General features: G+C 54.0%; 3 protein-coding genes across 3 annotated transcripts in view; all 3 read left to right on the top strand.

Annotated features, from left to right (window-relative positions):
* Positions 1-4,036, top strand: part of LOC132354577 (uncharacterized protein SPEM3-like) — a 55,203-nt gene extending 51,167 nt beyond the window's left edge. The window contains exon 4 of the mRNA XM_059906439.1: positions 2,039-4,036. Within this exon, the coding sequence (XP_059762422.1) occupies positions 2,039-3,651 (1,613 nt within the window). The 3' untranslated portion in view covers positions 3,652-4,036. The remainder of the gene's footprint in view (positions 1-2,038) is intronic.
* A 2,526-nt stretch (positions 4,037-6,562) lies between these two features.
* LOC132355349 (uncharacterized protein SPEM3-like) lies at positions 6,563-7,810 on the top strand. The gene is made up of 3 exons (XM_059907645.1): positions 6,563-6,695; positions 6,856-6,913; positions 7,032-7,810. Exons 1-3 carry the CDS (start codon positions 6,570-6,572, stop codon positions 7,715-7,717), a joined length of 870 nt encoding a protein of 289 aa, XP_059763628.1. The 5' UTR covers positions 6,563-6,569; the 3' UTR covers positions 7,718-7,810.
* Positions 7,811-10,956: 3,146 nt separating this feature from the next.
* On the top strand, positions 10,957-13,324 carry LOC132355344 (transmembrane protein 102). Its single transcript, XM_059907635.1, has 3 exons — positions 10,957-11,331; positions 11,527-11,883; positions 11,985-13,324. The coding sequence occupies exons 2-3, from the start codon at positions 11,670-11,672 to the stop codon at positions 13,304-13,306; spliced, it is 1,536 nt and encodes a 511-aa protein (XP_059763618.1). The 5' UTR covers positions 10,957-11,331; positions 11,527-11,669; the 3' UTR covers positions 13,307-13,324.
* Positions 13,325-13,393: the final 69 nt, after the last annotated feature.

Here is a 13,393-nt window from a genome sequence, read left to right as displayed (position 1 = left end):
TGCATGTTGGGACTAGTGGTCGTTTTTTCTTTGTTTTTACCTTTCTGTAGTTTATTGTATTTTGTAGTATGTATTATCTTTAGGATAAAAAAAGTTATTTTTGAAAGGATGCATTTGTAATGAGGATAAAAAAGCACACTGTAAAAACCTCAAGTTCCAGCTTTGGTGCTCAAACTTTGGACAAGCTACTAAACTGCTCTGTGCCTCAGTTTCCCCATCTGTAAAATGAAGCTAATAATAGTATCTGCTCCCTAGTCTGAGGATCATATGAGAAGATGAGAACAAAAGCATTATGCAGTATACATCAGAGGTTACAATCCGGTGTGTTTTGTTTGGCCCATGTTGTTGGCCAGCAGAATTTAAAATTTGAATTGGTTTGGTACTTTTAAAATGTGGATATTTCACAGAGAAATTTGGATTTCTGGCTTCTCCTGAAACTTTTTAAGAACTACAGTAGCACCAGGTCTGATTCCCCTGTTGGCAGCAACCTGCTAGAGCTGATTAGTGGCTGCCCACTCTGGTCAAGGTATTTGTACCAGAATTCCTCAAAGGCCCCACCCACCTGACCACTCATTTTACTTGCCCATCCCTGCATAACACTAGACAAAATACAGGGGAGGGGAGGAGGGACAGGGAGTTGAAGCCCGTGGGAGGCCAGGAGTGGAACAAGAAAGGGTGTTGGTGTCTCTTATGGCCATCACACATTTTGTGCCTCAGTTTCCTTTCAGTTTGGAGAAAAGGCTTCATCTGGGAGATGAAGATCTTGTGCCCAGCAGGCTGTGTTAATGTTTCTGCCTGGAGGTCAGAGCAAAGTCAGCTTGAGCCTAGTGGCTGCAGCAATTACAATGAAGTACCTAGGGTCAACAGGCTCTCACACCTACTCAACTGCTGGAAGTTGTTGTCCTAAGAGGGAGAATAGGGCTACAACTTGTAGGGATCCCTGTGGGACAAGGTTAGCATGTCCCTGTCCAGCCAGACCCACCAGCCACGCCAATAATTGCACCTGGCATCCCACTGTGGAGCACAGTTCGTTTGTCTTGTTGGTTTATTGGCCTAGAGAGTTGGACACACACACAAATGCGGAGATAAATATTGGTCAGTTTCTCTAAATCTGGGTCCTCACTACGTATAGAGCTAGAGTCTGTAGAATTCTAAATCTTGCGTGCTGTGGCACAGAACCAGTGGCCTTTCCACTCCACCGTCACCCTTCTTCCCAGGGAACATGGGGAAAGAGGGCACAAACTGACAAGACTTGATAATTTTCAAAAGACAAAGTTGCAAAATCCCAAATTTCCAACATGTGAAATTCACAGTATTCAAGTTCCCCAACTCAGATACATGTATTTTAATCGCCATTTCACCACAATCTCCTTTGTTGCCCAGAACCACCAAATTCTGGAAACTATTTTCCTAAATCATATTTTCAAAAAAATAAATGTCTACAGTCTCAGTTCTCCCAAAATGTCCATGGTTTTAGAATTTTGACCTGTTCTGAAATTCAAATTCCCTGGTCCATCCTCAACCCCTTCCATCTCTGTGCCTTTTTGCCTCAGAGGAGTGCAGGTTAAGGATATAGGGGGACTGTTAACGCATCTGCCCCCTGCCTCCAAGGCCTTCCTCAGTCTCTCTTATGGTTCCGCTGTGTGTGTGTGTGTGTGTGTGTGTGTATATATATATATATATATATATATATATATATATATATATATAATATATATAATTTGTGTGTAGATATATATGTATTCTTTATTATGTACTTTTTTCCGCAGTTTTTCTAAAGTGCCAGAAACAAGATTTGTGGGAATTTTTTTAGTGATTTTTTTTTTTTTTTTTTTTTGCAGATCTTCTCAGACCAGGGCTCGAACCCGCGTCTCCTGCATTGGCAGGCAGATTCTCAACCACTGCGCCACCAGGGAAGCCCTCTCCCAGATCCTTTGTCCTTCATCAACACAGCAACCACCAGAAGCCCTCCACCTTAATACAACCCCCCACCTTTCCCCCAACCTCCAAGTCTCCTCCGTCTGTCCTCTCTTCCCAGGGCCCCATCCCTCCCAGTTATCCACTACTTCCCAAACCCCAAACCAGCCCCAAGCCCCTGAACTTCGTGAGAATCTAGGCCTCAACCAAGGCTCTGTCCTCCAAAGGACCCCAGGCCCTTCAAAAGACTGTAGAGTTTCCAGAAACCCAGGCCTTACCCCAAATCCAGGCCTCCACAAGAACCCAGGCCTTACCCGAGACCCAGGTCTCCACAAGAACCCAGGCCTTACCCGAGAGCCAGGCCTCCCCAAGAACCCAAGCCTTGCTCAAGATCCAGGACTCCACAAGCTTCCAGGCCTTACCCAAGACCCTTATCTCTGCAAGAATCCAAACCTTTCCCAAGACTCTGACCTTCAGAAGAATCCAGTCATTACCCAAGGTTCTGGCTCCCAGAAGAGCTTAGGTTCTACTCGAGATGGACGTTTCTTTAAAAGCCCATATCTCCCCCAACCCTCTGGTCTCCACAAGAACACACCGTTTCTCCAAACTTCTGACATTCAGAGGAGCTCAGGCTTTATGCATGATTGTGGAGTCTATAGGAATCTAGAACGAAACCAAGAGACTGTACTCTATAAAAGTCAAGAGCTCTCCCAAAGAACTGACCTCCATAATAGCCCACACCCTTCTCAAGATTCTGGATGTTACAAGAGTACAGGTAGTGCCCAAGATCCAGGAGTCTCTAGGAGTCCAGACTTTACCCAAGATTCTGGGCCACAGAAGAGTCCATACCTTGCCCAAGACTCTGGAGTCAACAAGAGCTCAGGCCTTTGCCAGGAATCTGGCCTCCATAAGAGCCCAGGCCTTGTGCAAACCCCTCGCCTCCATAAGGGCTCAAGCCTTACCCGAGACTCAGGAGACTACAAGAATCCAGGTCTTACCCAAGATTCTGGAGTCTGCAGGAGCCAAGGCCTTACACAAGATTCTGACCTCCATAAGAATCCAGGCCTAACCCAAGCCACTGAAGTCAAAAGGAGATGTGGCCTTACCCAAGATGCTGGAATTTACAGGAGCTCAGAACATACCCACGACCCTAACTTCCACAAGTACTCAGGAATTAATCGAGATCCTGGCCCCCATAAGGGTCCAGCCCTTACTCAAGACTCTGGCTCATCCAAGAGATCAGGCCTCCATAACAACTCATGCCTTACCCCAAATCCAGGCCTCCACAAGAACCCTCTAGGAACTGACTCTGTCCAAGCTTTGGGCCCACATCAGACCCGAAAGTTATTTAGATCTGAGGCAGGTCCTCGAAAGGAGGATGCAGGGCAGCACACACCAGGGACTTCTGTCCCACCCAGTCAGAACTCCTGCTCTCCCAAGGCTCAGGTGACCTACAATGACCTGCAAACCTTCTCAGAGGTAACTGTGCTGATTGAGCTGCAATCATCCTCCCGGCGAGCAGGCGGCCAAGACTGGGTGTGCCACCCCATGGATACAGTTCCTCCAGCCTGCCAGAACTATCGCCAGATGTCTACGCCTCCCAAGACCAGCTGGAAGCCCTACTGTCCTGGGTCAGGCACCCGGCTAGGGCATGGGGTCTTTGACGCCCGCCAGAGACCGTTCAGAGCGGCTAGGGACAAGTGCGAAGCTCTGTCTCCCAGGCGCCTTCACTGAGAGACATCCAACAACTCACCGGAGACCATCAAGGAGTGGGGATATCAGTGTGTGATGAGAAACTTAGAGAAAGAGGGGACAGACATGCATGAGGGATAAAGAGACAAGAGAAGTGTTCTGTGGTTGTGTGAGGACATCCACCCCAGCCCCATCCCACAGGGCCTGATGAGGACCTAAACTATCCCTGCTTTCCCTCCATCGCTGTCTAGCTAAATCCGCTATCCCCAAGGCCCTAGAGCTGCATTGTCAATTACAGTAGCCACTAGCCAAATATGCCTATTAGAATATAAATTAGTTAAAATTAAGGAAAAGTAATTCTGTTAAAAATTAAGTTAAAAAGTTAAAAATTCTCTTCCTCAGTAAACAGAATTTCCCTGGCGTCCAATTCTGTTCCCTGGTGGTCCAGTTGTTGGGACTTGGCGCTTTCACTGCTGTGGCCGCGGTTCAATCCCTGGTCGGGGAACTCAGACCCTGCAAGCTTCATGGCTTGGCCAAAAAAGAAAAAAATTCTGTTCCTCAGTGTCATGATCTTCTAAGTGCTCAGTAGTCACATGGAGCTAGCGGATACTGCATTGGACGGCACAGATTTAGAACGTTTCCATCATCATGGAAAATGTTATTGGAGAGCAGTGCTTTAGAGTTTAGAGCAATTTTCCTTTCCCTGTCACCCACCCCCAGCATCTTAAAGCTCCCCCAGAGCCCAGAGAACTTAGTTCTTCTTAGGGTGGCTCAGAAGCCACCCTCTGGGGAGGAGGTAAGATGTAGGCATGGACACCCAACGCCTGATTTCCCCAGACTGTGAGAAAGAGCCCAGGCTTCAGTTTTCCTGATCTGGTCTCTTGGGTCACGACCAGAGGTATGGAAACTTGCCTCCCCCGTTTTGGGCTGTGTTTGGGGCTCGTGGTTACTGAGGGAGAAGACCTCTCTTGGTCAGTGACTAGGAAACCTTGTGTTTTAGGCTCCCCAAATTGAGCCTTGGATTCTGACGGTGCCCTCCTTCATAGGCCTCTAATTTTCTCGAGGTGTCTCCACTTAATTTTCTTGCCCATGGACTTAGGCCTAGTTCACTGTGGAGACAGACCCCTGGGAAAAAGGAATGTAAGAATTCCTGGTCCAGCATGCATTGGTCTAATCTGTGAGCGTATCTCTGGTGTCCTATCTTTCTGTCCTATTATTCTGGCTCCTAGTTTCAGCCTGGACTTAAGCTGTGTCCATGATAGCACTGGCCGCTGAGAGCAATTTCCTTCCCCTCATAATTTCTCATTGCCCTGCCCTAGCCCAGCTGGAGTTTCCTCTGGACTTGATTTTCAGTCCTGATAACTCTTCTGTATACACACATAAGCTGCGAGATTGCAAAGTGTTTTCCCTGCCACCACTTGTGTGTCTGAGGTGGGCAACACTAATATGTCCCTTCCCTGAGTCAGATGTCCATCCCTGGGTCACTACAGGCACACTATCGGTGTGTTCTTGTCTAACATTACCACCACCGATTCCAAGGAGATACGTCCCAGCAGGAGAGCCCATTTCCAACACCTCTCTGGCTCAGCTCTGACCTTGGACAAGTCATGTGCAACCTTTCTAGGCTTGCAGTCTCACCTCTAAAATGAAGTTATAATTGCATGCAAGAACGCTTCTAGATTTAAATGACCAGGGCTCCTCTACTCCCAAGTGAGATGTGGAGTCCCCTATTTCTCCGCATGCCCTAGTGTATGTCCCTCATTATTGTTTGCTATTCAGATCCATCCTATTAGGCCTCTGTTCTAACCCCAAGGAGTTCGGCGCCGGGCGGCCGAATGGGTCGAGATGCTGCCCGTGCGGCGCCCTCTGACCACCTCCGCCTCCCTCACTGTGCTGGCCGAGGCCTCGTACCGGCGGGCCCCGGCTCCCAGCTCAGCCCTGCTCGTCCGCTCCTCCCAGCCCCTGCCCGACGTCCAGGCTACCGAGCACCTTCCGCCCCGGCCCACCTTCATGCCACTCAGCCAGGACCCGGGGGGCAATGCCAGCTACCAGGTGTATGACAGCCTGGAGCTGAAGCGGCAAGTGCAGGAGAGCCGAGCGCGGGCCAACTCGCTGCCGCCTTCCACCTCGGCCTCGAGGCCCCCTCTGCACGGGCGCCAGACTGGGAAAATGAACTGACCAGCAGCAAACGGGGGCGGGGGCGGGGGGCGGCAGGGCATGGAGAGAGGAATAAAGAGCGCCAGAGTCCAGGAAACATTGGTGGTCTGTGGCTTGGAAGCGCCACTCCTTCTGCCAGCCTGGGTCCCTGCCCTTGGCTTCCTGCAATAAGAAGCCAGTGTCCTCTTCTTGGCCTGAGGGTCCCCTTGGTTTAGTGGCCACAGTCCTGCCAGCAAGCCCCTCCTGGTCCTATACCATGCACTAAGGAGATCTGCAGCTGCAGACTCCAAACCACTGGTCTCTGGGCACCTCCTCTGTGTCTCAGCTGTCCCTGTCCCCAGAGAGCCTCATACAAGAAGCTGCTTCCAAACTGGGAGGTTCCACATCTGGGCAGGTCCAGCTCCACGCCCAGTGAAGGGCATGAAGAAGGCTGAGGCTCTGGACTCCAGCCAGGCCTTCCCCAGGGCTCTGAGGCCAAGGTCCTCCTAGTCTCAGGAGGGGCCAAGAGATGGAATGTGTCATTTGAACAAGTGAGTCAGCGGGCGGTGAGCGAATGATTGACCGCTCGAGGGGAGGTGTGCCGGCCTCCGGGCCCTGTTTGACTGTCCAGGCTCAGCTTACCTGATTACCTGGTTACCAGGGAATGCCACCCTGGGCCCTCCTTTTCCTCCTCCTCCCTCATTGTGACCCCACCACCTGCCCCATTATGACCCAGTCCTTCTCCCCCTCCCCCACCAGAGGAGTCTGGCTCCCAGTGACTATGTGGAGGCCGGGGGGCCCAGGCAGTCCTGGGACCCACGGCCATGGGTGAGCAAACCCACTACCGAGCCCAGCCGTGCTCTGGCACCAACCCCAGGAAATGCCAGGACCTAGGAGACTCAATTCTTCTGATCCTGGGCAGCTTCATCTTGCTCAACGTGGGGATCAAGGTGGTGACTCTGGTCAGGGCAGGATCTGGGAAGCGGGGTTGGGGGAGCCCTGGGGTCTTGAAGGGGCTGAGGTGGGAGGGCTGCTGGGGTGTGGCCGGACAAGGGTTGGATTTCAGGGCTCACCCTGCTCCCGGCCTCCCCTCTCCCCTGCTTCCCTCAGATCTGGAGGCATTTGAAGAGCTCCTTGTGGACACTTTTCAATCATATTTTCCCCAAAGGTGAGTGGGCGCCAGCGTGGGCTCAGGGGATGTGGGCCTGTCCCCTTTCTTCTATCCCTGCCTCGATTCTCAGCCCCTCAGGAACCCAGGCCCTGTCCCATCTCGCCTTTCCCCGCAGACAAGGAAGCCAGCTGTGTAGGCAGCCATCGCATGTGCGTGCGCTGCTCCGTGGATCCCAAGAACCTGTGCTCAAGAGTTCCTTCCCGCTTCCGCCATCGCCCAAGCTTCCTGCTCGGGCACCCAAACCACCTTGACTCGTGGATACCAGTCACAAAACATGAGAAGGCTTCTGGGTGCTGCTGGAGGCCGCCTCAGTGTGGACGGGCTGGGGCTCCCATGGAGGCTCCACGGGGACTGTGGAAGGAGGGGGTAGTGGGCGCTGGCGAGGCCCCTCCGGTCACAGCCTTAACGTCCCGAGCCACCTTTTGCTACAGGCAAGAGACATCTTCCAAGCTCCGCAGGATGAGCAAGGTGGATGTGCTTCCACTCCGCCTGCCCCAAGAGAGCAAGACGAAGACCCCAGACTATGACCCAGCCCAGGCCCCAGCCCGGGCCCAAACCCGCCCCCCAGTTCAGCCCCCTGCGCATGCTCCTGCCAAGGCCCAGACCTTCTCCTCAGCCCACCCCCCTGAGCACACCCGCCCCCAGGCCCAGACCCCCTGCCCAGCCCTCACCCCGAGCGCAGCCCTGCCCAGGTCCATGGCCCTGAGCATACCTCAGCCCATACCCCAGCCCAGGCCCAAGCCCAGGGCCCCTCAAATGCCTCAGCCCAGTCCCTGGGCCACACTTCTGTCGGCACCCTGACCCATGCTCATCTGATCTATACCCATGCCAACACTCTGGTCCCTCCCCCACCTTCGGCCCCAGTTCCTCCCCCAACTTCTGCCCCTGCTACTACTCCTGCCCTAGCCCCTACACCAGCCCCTGTCCCGATCTCTGCCACAACCTCTGTCCCAGTGCTGGTCATGGCCCTGACGACCACTCCAGTCCCTTCCACCACCCCTACCCCCACCCTAGCTTCTATTCCCTCTACCTTGTCTGCCTTCAGCCAAGGCCTCTCCTCCGGCCAGGTGGTCTACAATGCCCGCAGGGTAAAGCAGAACGTGGTCCATGTGTGTCCCCCTCAGAACTCTGGGTACTCCAGAAAGGACTTGGATACCGTCTCCAGGCCCCAAGAGGGGCATGGTCTGGTGAGCTCTGGTACAGCTGAGCAAACACTGAAGCAATGTAGTGGGGACAGTGCCAAGCCCTCCACTGGATCCATACTGGGTTACCTGGAGTTGGGGAATATGGAATGGAAGATCTCAAATGATGCCAAAGACAAATTTGTGCAGTCCAAGACCTTCCCTTACTGCAGCTTCCATCCTTGCAGTTCTGAGAAGAGAAACACGGACCCCCAGGCTCCAGTCTACCCCAAATTCCTGGTGTACTCCAAGGATGCTGCACCTTCTCAACCTTGCTTCCATTCTCCAACCAGTGCCCAGAGCTCACCATGCGCCATGCCTCCACCATGCACTCTTTCTCTGCCTCTTGTTTCTCCCAGATCCTTTGTCCTTCATCAACACAGCAACCACCAGAAGCCCTCCGCCTTAATACAACCCCCCACCTTTCCCCCAACCTCCAAGTCTCCTCCGTCTGTCCTCTCTTCCCAGGGCCCCATCCCTCCCCAGTTATCCACGACGTCCCAAACCCCAAATCAGCCCCAATCCCCTGAACTTCGTGAGAGTCTAGGCCTCAACCAAGGCTGTGTCCTCCAAAGTACCCTAGGACCTTTAAAAGACTGTAGAGTTTCCAAAAAACCAGGCCTTACCCCAAATCCAGGCCTCCACAAGAACCCTCTAGGAACTGACTCTGTCCAAGCTTTGGGCCCACATCAGACCCGAAAGTTATTTAGATCTGAGGCAGGTCCTCGAAAGGAGGATGCAGGGCAGCACATACCAGGGACTTCTGTCCCACCCAGTCAGAACTCCTGCTCTCCCAAGGCTCAGGTGACCTACAATGACATTCAAACCTTCTCAGAGGTATCTGTGCTGATTGAGCTGCAATCATCCTCCCGGCGAGCAGGCGGCCAAGACTGGGTGTGCCACCCCATGGATACAGTTCCTCCAGCCTGCCAGAACTATCGCCAGATGTCTACTCCTCCCAAGACCAGCTGGAAGCCCTACTGTCCTGGGTCAGGCACCCGGCTAGGGCATGGGGTCTTTGACGCCCGCCAGAGACCGTTCAGAGCGGGCAGGGACAAATGCGAAGCTCTGTCTCCCAGGCGCCTTCACCGAGAGACATCCAGCACCTCACCGGAGACCATCAAGGAGTGGGGATATCAGGGGACAGATATGCATGAGGAATAAAGAGACAAGAGAAGTGTTCTGTGGTTGTGTGAGGACATCCACCCCAGCCCCATCCCACAGGGCCTGATGAGGACCTAAACTATCCCTGCTTTCCCTCCATCGCTGTCTAGCTAAATCCGTTATCCCCAAGGCCCTAGAGCTGCATTGTCAATTACAGTAGCCACTAGCCAAATATGCCTATTAGAATATAAATTAGTTAAAATTAAGGAAAAGTAATTCTGTTAAAAATTAAGTTAAAAAGTTAAAAATTCTCTTCCTCAGGGAACAGAATTTCCCTGGCGTCCAATTCTGTTCCCTGGTGGTCCAGTTGTTGGGACTTGGCGCTTTCACTGCTGTGGCCGGGGTTCAATCCCTGGTCGGGGAACTCAGACCCTGCAAGCTTCATGGCTTGGCCAAAAAAGAAAAAAATTCTGTTCCTCAGTGTCATGATCTTCTAAGTGCTCAGTAGTCACATGGAGCTAGCGGATACTGTATTGGACGGCACAGATTTAGAACGTTTCCATCATCATGGAAAATGCTATTGGAGAGCAGTGCTTTAGAGTTTAGAGCAATTTTCCTTTCCCTGTCACCCACCCCCAGCATCTTAAAGCTCCCCCAGAGCCCAGAGAACTTAGTTCTTTCTGGGGTGGCTCAGAAGCCACCCTCTGGGGAGGAGGTAAGATGTAGGCATGGACACCCAACGCCTGATTTCCCCAGACTGTGAGAAAGAGCCCAGGCTTCAGTTTTCCTGATCTGGTCTCTTGGGTCACGACCAGAGGTATGCAAACTTGCCTCCCCCGTTCTGGGCTGTGTTTGGGGCTCGTGGTTACTGAGGGAGAAGACCTCTCTTGGTCAGTGACTAGGAAACCTTGTGTTTTAGGCTCCCCAAATTGAGCCTTGGATTCTGACGGTGCCCTCCTTCATAGGCCTCTAATTTTCTCGAGGTGTCTCCACTTAATTTTCTTGCCCATGGACTTAGGCCTAGTTCACTGTGGAGACAGACCCCTGGGAAAAAGGAATGTAAGAATTCCTGGTCCAGCATGCATTGGTCTAATCTGTGAGCGTGTCTCTGGTGTCCTATCTTTCTGTCCTATTATTCTGGCTCCTAGTTTCAGCCTGGACTTAAGCTGTGTCCATGATAGCACTGGCCGCTGAGAGCAATTTCCTTCCCCTCATAATTTCTCATTGCCCTGCCCTAGCCCAGCTGGAGTTTCCTCTGGACTTGATTTTCAGTCCTGATAACTCTTCTGTATACACACATAAGCTGCGAGATTGCAAAGTGTTTTCCCTGCCACCACTTGTGTGTCTGAGGTGGGCAACACTAATATGTCCCTTCCCTGAGTCAGATGTCCATCCCTGGGTCACTACAGGCACACTATCGGTGTGTTCTTGTCTAACATCACCACCACCGATTCCAAGGAGATACGTCCCAGCGGGAGAGCCCATTTCCAACACCTCTCTGGCTCAGCTCTGACCTTGGACAAGTCATGTGCAACCTTTCTAGGCTTGCAGTCTCACCTCTAAAATGAAGTTATAATTGCATGCAAGAACCCTTCTAGATTTAAATGACCAGGGCTCCTCTACTCCCAAGTGAGATGTGGAGTCCCCTATTTCTCCGCATGCCCTAGTGTATGTCCCTCATTATTATTGTTTGCTATTCAGATCCATCCTATTAGGCCTCTGTTTTAACCCCAAGGAGTGTTTGTGCGGTTGACCTGGCCTTGTAAAGACACAGAATAGTTTATCTGCATAGAAACTACAACTTCCATCAGGCACTACTTGAACGGAACCGGAAAGGATGTGGCGGCGTGGCCCCAACGCCCTGGTAGTTTTGAAGACAAACTACAACTCCCAGGATAGCCGCGAGATCTCTGCAGAGCGAAAGGATGGACTGAACTCTGACTGGAGGCCGGGCTGGTCCGGAACCACCCCGACAGCCTCCAGAAAGGGGCGTGGTTATAATTTAGGGGCGTGGCCTTGCAGGCAGCAGGAAGAAGTTACCTGTTGAATCTTCCTATCCATTCTCTTCCCAGCCTTTGTAGCTACCCCTAAGAGGGAAGCCGTAAACCACTAGCCTCTTCTGAAAAAGAGGTAAGGGGACGTAGACAAGGGGCAGCGAAGGAGGCTACTGCATTCCTTAGGAGGGGCCAAACAGCTACTTTCTACCTGCTGAGTCAGGTGAACCGTTCCATGGGGGCGGGGACCAGCATATGAGAAAAGGGCAAGGACGGAGGAGGTGTTTATTTGTTCCCTTTCAAGACTAAATTTAGGGCCCTTCGTCTGCAGACCCATTGGCGGACTGTGCCTTGGGAACCCTCTTGGCCTCTGGAAGAGAAAAGAACGGGGGCCAGTTTTCCGCAGCAAAAGGAACGGCCCGTCTGGGCTTCCTCCCGTCTGTGTATTTCCTAGCCCCAAAACGACAGAGCCATATGGCTTCCGCGGTCTGGGGGAGTGCTCCCTGGTGGGGCCCACCGCCCCCAGCCCCAGCCCGGCCGCTCACGGACATCGACTTCTGCTCTGGGGCGCAGCTGCAAGAACTAACCCAGCTGATCCAGGAGCTGGGTGTGCAGGAGAGCTGGAGTGAAGGTCCCAAGCCAGGACCAGATCTCCTCCAGGCCAAGGACTTTGTTTTCTCTTTGCTTGGTAAGTAACCCTCCCAGCCTTCGGGAACTTGCAGCTCTCAGCTCCGCCTCACCCCGCCCCGGCTCTGGATCACGCCTTTACGATCCCTTCTCTTTCCTTAGGTCTCGTTCACCGCCGGGACCTTCGCTTTCCTCCTCAGGCAGAGCTCTTGCTGCTTCGTGGCGGGATTCGCGAGGGCTCCCTGGATCTGGGGCCTGCGCCTCTAGGTCCCTACGCTCGGGGACCTCACTACGACGCCAGCTTCACCCTCCTGGTGCCCGTGCTTTCGCTAGATGGCACTGGGCAGGAGCTGCAACCAGACGTGGGATCCTGTTACGCATGGCTCTTCCTCCCAGAGCAAGTACGCGGAACCTCGGTCCGGGAGGCATGGCAGGATTGCCTAGGACCCCCAGTCCCAGGAGGACGTGATTCGATCCACCCAGCCCAAAGCAAACAAACTCCCAAGGATCCGCAAATCTCCGTGGACCAGCTGCACGGTGACGTCACTGAGCCTGAGGCACACGAGTCTTTGGAAAAATCACCTAGTAATGTTTCAGTGCCAGAATTGCCTCAACAAGACGTAACCGATGTTGACTTTCCCTCACCACTGAAAAAAACGAATGGTGACGTCACCAAAGCAGCCGACGTTAGCCCAGTGCCACAGCCGTCGGAGGCTCGGGAGGCATGGCCCACATTGTGCCCCGCCCAGGTGGCTGCCTGGTTCTTTGCTTCGCTGGCTGCGGTCGCTGAGTCCCTGTTTCCGGTCCCGGGTGCCCCGCGCTTGGTCCACGCAGCCCGCCACGCGGGGGTCACCACCATCCTCCTGGCTACGCCTGGGCCCCCGCGCCGCCTCCTGCTTTTCGACTTGATCCCCGTGGTGTCCGTGGCCGGCTGGCCCCAGGAGGCTCGGAGCCACTCGTGGGCCGGCCCGCTGGCCTCGGAGTCGTCTTCCTTCTACCTGGTGCCCGGCGGCGGCGGCACAGAGCGGCCGGGCGCCTCCGGATGGCAGCTCTGCTTCGCCCGCCAAGAGCTGGCGCTCAAGACGCGCATACCCGTTCCCCTGCTGCAAGCGCACGCGGCGGCCCAGGCGCTGCTGCGCCCGCTGGTGGCCGGGACTAGGGTCGCGGCGCCCTATCTCCTGCGGACGTTGCTGTACTGGGCGTGCGAGCGGCTGCCCGCGCTCTATCTGGCGCGACCCGAGAATGCGGGCGCCTGCTGCCTCGGGCTGCTGGATGAGCTGGGCCGGGTGCTCGAGGCCGGGACGCTGCCCCACTATTTTCTGAGTGGCCAAAAGCTCGGTGCGGGGGACGGCGCCGCTTCGCTGCTCGGGGCGTTGGCCCTGCTTCGCAGGGACCCTGCCCGCGCCCTGCGAGCCGCTGTGGAAGAGGCCAAGGCTGCACGCAAGGGGGGCGGCTTAGCCGGCGTGGGAGGCGGGGCCCATTAAAGACGCTGTTCCTACTAACCTGGAATGTGCTTCTGTTGGCCAGCGGGATGTGGAGGGGACTGCTCTCCCCTCACCTGGGAGACAGGC

The sequence above is a fragment of the Balaenoptera ricei genome, chromosome 20 (genome assembly GCF_028023285.1).
Source record: "Balaenoptera ricei isolate mBalRic1 chromosome 20, mBalRic1.hap2, whole genome shotgun sequence".
NCBI lineage: Eukaryota > Metazoa > Chordata > Mammalia > Artiodactyla > Balaenopteridae > Balaenoptera > Balaenoptera ricei.
This window is presented reverse-complemented; position numbering and strand designations above follow the sequence as displayed.

Bases quoted from the DNA above. Each gene is read 5' to 3' on its own strand.
- LOC132355344 (XM_059907635.1), top strand. From the start codon at position 11,670: ATGGCTTCCGCGGTCTGGGGGAGTGCTCCCTGGTGGGGCCCACCGCCC. The intron at 11,884-11,984 runs GTAAGTAACCCT...CTCTTTCCTTAG, and splicing joins CTTTGTTTTCTCTTTGCTTG to GTCTCGTTCACCGCCGGGAC.
- LOC132355349 (XM_059907645.1), top strand. From the start codon at position 6,570: ATGGGTGAGCAAACCCACTACCGAGCCCAGCCGTGCTCTGGCACCAAC. The intron at 6,696-6,855 runs GTGGTGACTCTG...TGCTTCCCTCAG, and splicing joins TGCTCAACGTGGGGATCAAG to ATCTGGAGGCATTTGAAGAG. The intron at 6,914-7,031 runs GTGAGTGGGCGC...CTTTCCCCGCAG, and splicing joins CAATCATATTTTCCCCAAAG to ACAAGGAAGCCAGCTGTGTA.